Source organism: Trematomus bernacchii, unplaced genomic scaffold, assembly GCF_902827165.1.
Source record: "Trematomus bernacchii unplaced genomic scaffold, fTreBer1.1, whole genome shotgun sequence".
In the NCBI taxonomy this organism is placed as follows: Eukaryota; Metazoa; Chordata; class Actinopteri; order Perciformes; family Nototheniidae; genus Trematomus; species Trematomus bernacchii.
Window position 1 is genome coordinate 14,124,172 of NW_022987648.1, and position 9,889 is coordinate 14,134,060.

General features: G+C 44.7%; 1 protein-coding gene across 1 annotated transcript; it reads right to left on the minus strand.

Moving 5' to 3' along the window:
• Positions 1–6,821: 6,821 nt before the first annotated feature.
• LOC117485905 (olfactory receptor 6B2-like) lies at positions 6,822–7,754 on the minus strand. Its single transcript, XM_034134612.1, has one exon. It carries the CDS (start codon positions 7,752–7,754, stop codon positions 6,822–6,824), a length of 933 nt encoding a protein of 310 aa, XP_033990503.1.
• Between the last annotated feature and the right edge of the window lie 2,135 nt (positions 7,755–9,889).

Below are 9,889 nucleotides of genomic sequence, written 5' to 3' on the forward strand. Positions count from 1 at the left end.
CAGTAACAAATTAGCTTGAGCGAAAACACTCGGCTAACTTGGACACAATTATGTCATTAGCTTGAGAATATATAGCACAAAATGGTAGCGATCTCACCGACTGACGTGCAGGAGCGTCCGCTCTTAACCGGTCCGGCTCCTGGGGTCCGAGCGGTAAACACCGCGGTCCCCTCCCTTGGGAGGCGACAGCTCGTCGCAGCCTTTGGAGGGCGAGCGTTTCTAGCCCGCAGCTCCGATCGAGACGATCACAAGGCTACAGGTAGCGATGAGCTAGAATCGAATTTTCAATAAGCTAGCTTGGCTTCTACTCAAAAAGTAGTAACCTGCGCAGCGAGAAGATGAAAAAGAACTGAACTCGTTGACAACATCGGAACTTATGCCTTCCGGGGTCATACGAGGTCACACGTGACTTTGTTGATATAAATATTCGACCTACGCATGCGCGAGACAGAAGATATCCAGTGCTAAAGCACCGCCTCTGGTGGTCAGTAAGGATGAAATAGAATCTAGCATTTTATAAATGTAAAAAATGTTCACAAATATATTTCTGATCCACACACAAATAGTTACATCAAAAACATATTTGAGTGTTGTTACATTTATATAAAAAACGCTTTCTGTGTTTGAATCTCTCTGCATTTGTGTGTGGATTTTTGAGACTCCCCTGACGCCGCTAGATTCACACATACATTTTTTTAAGAGGTGAGTGTCTTCGGCCAATCAGATGTCTGCTTCATTTTAAGCCAATCACATGCTTGTGTCCCCACTTGGGTGTGCCTAATGAGTTTGCAACGTAGCGTAACATCTACGTGGTTTGCGGAGTCCGGGGGGTGTGACAGCCCCTTTTCCACCAAACCGGTTCCAGGGCCGGTTCCGGGCTAGAGCCTGATTAAGCTCCGGTTCTTCCTGTTTCCACCGCAGTGGAGCCGGCTCTAAGCACCGAAACCCAGCTCTTAGCTGACCCCACTCGGCTGCCTGGCAAGAACCAATACTTCACGCTTACGTCGGAGGGGGGCGAGATTAACCTGATCAATAACAGTTCATGGCAAGTACGGCAGTGGCGGCGCTAGGGAGTGGCTACTTGGGCTCAAGCCCCGGAAGTTTTCGGAAAAGGGTTCAGAGCCCTCCCCTTCGAGGACGCTGGCCGGCCCTTCTCCTACGCGCAGCAGCTCCTCGATGCGGCGAGGCGCTGGCTTCAGCCGGGGATGCACTCCGCTGAGGACGTCGTGGAGCAGGTGGCGCTGGAGCAGTTTGGCGCCGGCCTGCCATCGTCAACGGCGGATTGGGTCCAGTGCCACCGGCCCGCCAGCCTGGAGGCAGCTGTCGCCCTCGCGGAGGATCACCTCTCGCTTCCCCGGCGGAGTATGACGGAAGAGTCCCGACCACCTGCCGTTCCAGCAGGCCGACCTACCCCAGCCCTGAGGAGGAGATTCCCCGCAGCATCGTCATGCACACAAACACACACACACACACACACACCACAGCGGCAGCCCCCGACTAACTCTCCCCTTCTTTCTGTCTCTTCTCAGGGTCCAGTCTACGCGTCTGCTCGTCCGGCACCACAGGGTCCTCAGACGCCAGGGCAGGGTTGCTGGCGGTGCGGGCAGCCCGGCCACTTCCGACGCGAGTGCCCGCTCATGGAGGTCGGACAGCTGGTTTGGGTTGCGGGACCGCCAGTGTCCTCCCCCGGTCCCGAGGGGACGTATCGTATACCAGTATGTATACAGGGGGGTACACACCAGGCTCTGATGGACACGGGCTGTAATCAGACGATGATCCATCAGCGCTTGGTTCGGCCTGGGGCATTGGTAGAAGCATTGTGGGTGAAGGTGAGGTGTGTGCATGGGGATATTCACCAGTACCCGGAGATGACGCTGGAAATTTATTTTAGGGGCAAAAAGTATAGAGTCAGGGCTGGAGTTAGTACTCGCCTTATGCACCCCCTGATCTTGGGGAAGAATTGGCCGGGGTTTGCTAAGCTAGCGGGGGCTATGGGGGTGAGTTCAAGGACGTCAGGGAAATGTGAGTTGTGTGCTGTGTTGAGTAGAGAGTCGGAGGCGGCTGACGACGTCGAGGGGGAAACAGACACGGAGGGGGCCGCGGAGGTCCCTCTAACGCTGGTGGTTCCGGTGGAGGATTTCCCCCTCGAGCAGTCTAGGGACGAGATCCTGCAGCACGCCTTCGGCCAGGTGGTGGGTATCGATGGCTCCCAGCTACACCCGAACGCAGCACTCACTCACCCACACTTTATTGTGATTAGGGACAGGCTGTATCGTGTGAGCCATGACACACAAACAGGAGAGTTAAATACCCAGTTGTTGGTGCCAAAAAGCCGTCGGGAAATGTTTTTCCCGGCAGCTCATTATAACCCCATGTCAGGTCACTTAGAGTACGACAAAACACTACACCGGATCATGACCCGATTTTATTTGCCGGGCATTCGCGCAGATGTGAAGCGGTGGTGCGCATCTTGCCGTGAATGTCAGCTGGTTAACCCGCTGTCCACCCCAAAAGTGCCTTTTCGCCCCCTACCATTAATTGAGGTGCCTTTTGAGAAAGTTGGTATGGACCTCATCGGGCCATTAGACCGGAGTGTATGGGGATATCGCTTTGTACTAGTCCTAGTGGATTATGCAACGCGGTATCCCGAGGCGGTGCCGCTGCGTAATATCTCTGCAAAGAGCGTTGCGCAGGCACTGTTTCATATAATCTCCCGAGTCGGGATGCCGAAAGAGATCCTAACTGACCAGGTCACAACATTTATGTCACGCACACTGCACGAGCTGAATGAACTGTTGGGCGTCCATTCAATCCGGACGAGTGTTTACCATCCTCAGACCGAAGGCCTGGTGGAGCGGTTAGTTCACGAAGATAGTCGTAATTGGGATAAATGGCTAGACCCTCTGTTGTTTGCAGTGCGGGAGGTGCCCCAGTCCTCCACAGGATTTTCTCCCTTTGAACTGCTGTTTGGCAGGAAGCCACGGGGTGTTTTGGACCTATTTAAAGAAAACTGGGAGAAAGGTCCGAGCACAAGTAAAAATGAATTTCAGTACGTCATGGACCTGCGAGCAAAACTCCATTCACTGGGGCAGATATCACGTGAGAATTTGCTCCAGGCTCAGGAACGTCAGCAGCGCCTGTACAACAGTGGGTCAAAACTGAGACAATTTTCACAGGGAGATAAAGTGCTTGTGTTACTCCCATCCTCTAGCTCTAAACTACTCGCCAAGTGGCAAGGGCCCTTCGTGGTCACACGACGAGTGGGGGACGTAGATTATGAGGTAGTGCGTTCTGACAGGGGAGAGCAACACAGATTTACCACCTGAACCTCCTTAAAGCATGGAGAGAGGTGGTGTCTGCTTCTCTGGCCACCACGGTGATTGAGAGGGATGAGTTGGGACCGGAGGTCATTACTAACACCAAATTAGCCCCGGTCTGTTGTGACAACCATCTCTCACCGGGTCAGAGAGCAGACGTTGCTTCGTTGCAAAGGCAGTTTGCCGATGTGTTCTCCCCGCTGCCAGGGAGCACCTCTCTCATTCACCACCACATAGAAACGCCCCCGGGCGTGACCATTCGTTTACGGCCCTATCGGCTGCCTGAACACAAGAGGAAAATTGTTCAGGCGTAGCTTCAGGCCATGCTAGAGATGGGAGTGATAGAAGAGTCCTCCAGTGACTGGTGTTGCCCCGTCGTTCTGTTACGTAAGTCCGACGGGTCAATCTGGTTCTGTGTGGACTACCGCAGGGTGAATGAGGTGTCCAAAGTCGATGCTTACACAATGCCCCGGGTCGACGAACTCCTGGATCGGCTAGGCACTGCTCGCTTTTACACGACACTGGATTTAACCAAGGGCTATTGGCAGATTCCCCTATCACAAGAGTCTAAGGAAAAAACGGCCTTCTCCACTCCGTATGGTTTGTACCAGTTTGTCACACTTCCTTTCGGGTTGTTCGGAGCTCCAGCCACCTTCCAGCGGCTCATGGACTGTGGGTGTTTCTCAATGTCGAGGACGCTTGCTTGGTAGCACATGTCTTCCGAGTCACTTCCTTCAGAAGCGAGGCAAGAATCCTTCCTGGCATTCGGAAAACGAAGAGTGGAACAGGCGAGCAAGTGTGCAGGTGTGCGTCATATGAGAGGCCCCGCCTTACATTTTCCGCCACAGATTTTGGGAAATTGGTCCGTGCGCAAAGCATTGTGGGGATTTTAAGAGGGAGGGAGTCAGCTTTCGGCCGGCGGGATCCCGGTGGGGGTATGTGGCAGCGGAGTGTGGTTAGAGCGCCGGCTGCTGGAATGATGGGAGTGGCTCGGCAGGAGACCAGACAGCTGATCAGAATCAGGTAATTAGGCTCTCAGTAAAAAGCACGCTTGTAACCTGATTCTGGTCCAGTGGCGGACTGGCCATCGGGACGTTCGGGACGAATCCCGATGGGCGGTACTGAAGTGGGCCGGTCGGACGATGTGGGCCGGTCGGATAAGTCACCAGCATCCCCCCCCGTTGGCAATTTACTAGCACAATTTACTAGCGCAATTTACTAGCGCAATTTACTAGCGGTACCGTGGTGGGCCGGTCTGATAAGTCACTAGCACCCTCACTTCATCGCCGTAACATTGTTATCCTTTGTCTCCTCTTTATCTGGTTGTTATGACACTTCCTAACGCACATGTAACTCAGGCCCAATTCCAAATCACACCCTACCCACTGCCACTCCGTGACGGAGTGAGACTCGCAGCTAAACGAGGCTCCCTCCTTTCAGGTTGAGGGTGTAAATACAGTGGCAAGCTTTGGGAAAAACTCCCCTCTCTCCGGCAGAAACAGGAAATGCCGTAACTATATGTAACAACGGTTTCAAATCAGCATCTCTTGGACAAAAAATAAAATTAATAACTAAAATAAAACTCAAAACATCTTTAATTGTGTTACTTTTTTGTAACGCTCTTTTAGTTTTAAACCTGATGTTTATAAGCTTCTTAGTTTTTGCAACAGTCTGTAAATATACACAACTTTATAATAAAATGCATAGGTATGATGACTAAACACAGGTTACAAAAATATGAGGTTATCATGAGGTTGTTAACATTGCAATTTATCAGTGAATGTTTGTAGGAACTGTTTGTAAACTGCTTGTTTCCTGACGGACACACACAGCGTTGAGTCCGGTCAGGTAGTGCAGCAGGTGAAGTCAGCACCGATGCAGACTCGCTGTTTGAGGGCTTGATAACCCACTCCCACTCCACACTCATTGGTTTGGAACAGCACTTAATGTGGCGGACCCTCCGCGCGAACGCGCAAACGGAGGGGTAGTGTGTAGGGGGTGGATTGGAATTGGGCCACACTGTCTTCAGATTCATGGCATATATTTACTGGAGCTTGTTTAACTGAGATGAAATATATGTTCTATTTAAAATTAAACAAAAAACATACAAGTGAAGATGTATTAGCATTTGAACTGTTCCTTACATAAACAAGGTTTCTTTATTAATCATTTGTGACAAAAACAATTTATTGGTTAATTCAAATAAGTTTATTGTACCGTTCCACTATGGCAAAGATGTAAGCAAAATACCTTCAGCTTTATCTTGTGGCTTTACAAACGTTTAGTAAAATAGAACAGAAAACACACACATCAAATACCCATTTGCATGTTAGATGATAAGAGAGGAATTGTTGTGATTAATGCGATAACATTTTTTTTATCAACTGACAGCCCTAATCCTTTTACAAAGGCCTGAAAGTAGCAATGAATGTCTCCTCTAGAACTAAAAATGATATGGTGTCTGTTTGAGCTTCAATATAAATGTACAACTGAAAAGAATAATTGGCTGACAAAATGTAATTTCCAAACAAATCACAGTGATCAAGTAATAACAATACAGTTGTTGTTTTTTCCAATATGTTGAAGTAATATATATCCTGACAATATTACCTGCAGGTAATGGGCTATAGGACAAAGGTTAGAAGACACATAGTGTGCCTGCAATGAATTTGTACGTCGTTGAAATAAGTATTTGAAAAAATGAAGCACAAAATGTAACATTCGTTGAAATATAGGGACAAATTATTACATACAAAATAAAATAATACCATGTGGTGGTTAGTAAATGCAAAATGGATAAACCGTAATGTAAATAGGGATGTATTGTGCATAACTTAAATATATACATACAGAATATGAGTATATATATATAAGTATATTTATTCAGAGACCTGAGCTGGTTATGGATAACATTGTTAAACGTGAAAGCATGTTTTGCAGAAAATAACATTTTCATCCAAGAATATTTTTTTACTTAGACTATTTTTGTGTAAAATACAGTTCTATGCAGTAATAAAATAAATATTCAGTACTTTCTGGTTAAACGCCCAAACAACATGGCTTCAGTTCAGAGAGTAACATATAGTCACATATAAATATGATATACAACGTATTTTCTGGAAAGGTAAATGAATGTATGGAAAAAATGTGCAGGTAAGTATGTGTTATATTTTGTATAAGATGTAGAAACATCATGAAAAGGAGCATAGACATTAAAACGAGAGTTGTAAGAATGTGCTATTTAACAGAAGTTTTGTCCTTGAGATATCTATACGAGCTCTAAATGCATACATGCAAAACATAAAATGTCCATTTACTGTAGCCACACATGCATATGTAGCAAATTATCAACATATTATCAGGCTTGTATTTATTTGTTCGTATTAAATTGCATTCTGCTGACATTTTAATGAAAACCTTTTCCCATTCTTATGACATATCCTAAACATTGCATTTTTAAATTTTACAATCTGTTACATTTGAGGATATACTCAACTGAAGCAATTATTTTCTTTTAATATACACTAAACCTAAAATTCTGTTTCGTATCTTGGTCAGTTTAAATCCATATATTAGAGGATTAATCACAGGAGAAATCAGCAGAAATTCAATAGCAATTAAGTTTTGAAGGCTCTGAGGTATATCTCTGGAGCCAAATCGCATATACATCAAATCAAACACTATTGCAACAAGAAATGTGATTAAAGAGGTCAGATGAGGAACACATGTCTGCATAAACTTTACCCTGTCTTCTTTGGACCTAACACAAGTTTTAACAAGATGCATATAAGTCCAAATTGTGAAAATCCCATGAAACACATAAATGACTATTGTAATATATGCAGCGATGTTGTTTGAAAGGGTGTCAGCATCAGAACAAGCGAGTTTAACAATTATCCAGTTTACACAAAAGATTCTATGTATTTTGAAACGACACAGCTTTAGTCTGGAGGTTAGTAGAACATTAACAGAGAAAACGCAGAAAGGTGTTAGCCAAGAGAAACATATGAGCTGAGAGAGCCTCCTCTTTGACATGACAGAGTGGTAGTGTAGTGGTCGACATATAGCCAGATATCTGTCGTAAGCCATGACTGCTAAAATGGATAAATCACAGCAAGCAAACGAGTACATGACAAAAGCCTGCAAAAGGCATCCTTCATATGAGATTTGTTGAGAAGAAGTCAGCAGATCTAAGAGGAATTTAGGGAAGAAACCTGTGGTTCCATAAAGTCCATTAATGCAAAAACTGCACAATAAGATGTACATGGGTTCATGCATGTTTTCATCTAAAATGATGATCAGGATGAGAGAGATATTGAGAAACAAAATCACACAGTAATACAGTAAAGTGAATGTGAAAAGAGTTAGTCTGTAATTATTTGTCTCGTTTAACCCTGATAGAATGAACATTTTCACAACAGAAACATTATCCATCATAAGATAGTTATTTTCAAACCTGTCTCTTCAAATTCTGCTTTCCCACTGTCATGGCAGGGATGGTGACTGAGTAAGAGGTCACTCTGTGATGTAGCTACACTCCCATCAAAACCTGTTCTCCCTCTACGTTTCTATTGCAACGGCTAATGGGACAAGGTAAAACCATATGGGAATTTAACCTCAACGCTAGAAACAATGTTAATGTCAAATAAACATGGTAGCTATAGAAACCTGTCTCGTATGGGAAATTGCTCAACAGATATTGTGCAAATGCAAGGGCGAATTCAGTGGGAGTTACGTCTTTAGCCCTAGAAGCTCTGAATCAAGGTGAGCTGCTGATCATTGTCCATAATAGATGGCTGAATGAGCTGTGCTGAATCTACATCATTTTGAAGAATATAATGCTTATTGGCAAGAGGGAGAGGGGAGAAGATTAGACCAGTAGTGGTTGTTGAGTGTTGGACAGTGTGGTGCAGCCTCGGGCACATTTCTCCTTGTGTACCTAGTGTTCTAGGAAAGCAGATTCAGCATCAGCCTTATTTATTTGTATTGTTAGACATCTCAAATGATAAATCATCCTTACCCGGAGAAATGTTGTGGGCTACGATGCTCAGCTAAAGAGTCAGTAGGTTGGCAGATTGCACTAAGAAAACTAAAGGTAGCTGTGTCTGTAATTACTTGTTAGCTAATGCTAGTGGCATTGGTTCTCTGAATACATTTCATGATCAGTAAGGTCTGTCTAATGATACAGTTGAACATGCTTTACAATCTGCATATCGCAGAAGTATTAAAGAGTAAACTGTGCACCAGTAGTTGAACTCAGACCCCTATCACTCGCCAAATAGCGAACTATTATCAGGATGTGACTTAACTTAATTCTACAACATGACTCTAAACCTCTGCAGCTCTCGATCTTGTTAACTAAATATAATAGTTTTGCATATTTACAAATGCTGATCTTAAAGCAGTTTCAGCACTTATTGATTTATTCAAGGCACGGACATCACCAGTGTTAGCTAACAACTTATTGAACATAGGCTACAGTAAAGCTAGGTAGCTAGCTTAATGTGACATGAATCTGACAACCTGCAGTCAAACGACGTAATTGGCTGGCAGTACCATGGTTAATTTAAAAGTCATTCAATGTTAACATTAAACCATTAACCACCAATATATAAATACCTATACACCAAGAATACCTACATACATGTATTACACAAATATAAATAGGTGCAAAGTACTGTTAAACTTCCCCTCTGCCCGATTCCCACTTGGTGATTCCCTCCCGGAAGTATTTATAGTGCGGGCCCCGGGGAACAGTTTTGACCGAACACCCTGTGAGAAAGAGACAGGCAGGGGTAAGTTTACACATCAACAATCAATCATTTAATTGAATTTACTTTGAAGAATGTCACGGATATTTACTTTACCACCAATAATACTCAATAATAATACGATCATTCATATCTAAATGAATGCGCATTTTAATGCAGATTTATCTATCACTCAGATGAACGACAATTATGGAACCTCCCAGTGTCCGAAACATCCGCAACAAAACAATCTTTAATAAATAAATGTATTAAAGGTGGGGTAGGTAATTCACTTCAGAAACACTTTTTGTTATATTCCATGGAATGCTCTTAACATCCCGATAGCAATGAATATAGCTTTGACAATAAATACATAAAAAAATATCATCTGTGGAAGCCGTAGCGCTGTAAAAAGCACGACCAATCATTTTAGCCGGCCTGGCTAAAATAACTGGATGGCCTACCTGCCTGTCAGCCTTCCATCTGTGCACAAACATATCTCGTGCCCTCATTGGTCATGTGCGCGTTCGTGTGTGTTGGAGGAGGGGCTCTGTAAGGAAGTCTGAAGGAAGAGGCAGATTTCTTCCGGTTGTGTACTTTCAAATTCTAGCGCACTCGAGCTGGTTTCTCCATTCTTCTTACCTACCCTACCTTTAAGATCCGACGTGTGTTCTTTCAACAGTGAAAATCACTGCCTGACACTGTTCCTATTAACCATTATATGTCTACTAATTATTATTATGCGCTATAGTAACGGCGCCCCGTCGTTACAAGCATCATGGCTTGGTTATTTTTCAAGGGTGAGGGAGGGTGATCATTCGT

What these genes read in the sequence shown, in the direction of transcription:
- LOC117485905 (XM_034134612.1), bottom strand. Translation starts at nt 7,754, where the DNA reads ATGATGGATAATGTTTCTGTTGTGAAAATGTTCATTCTATCAGGGTTA.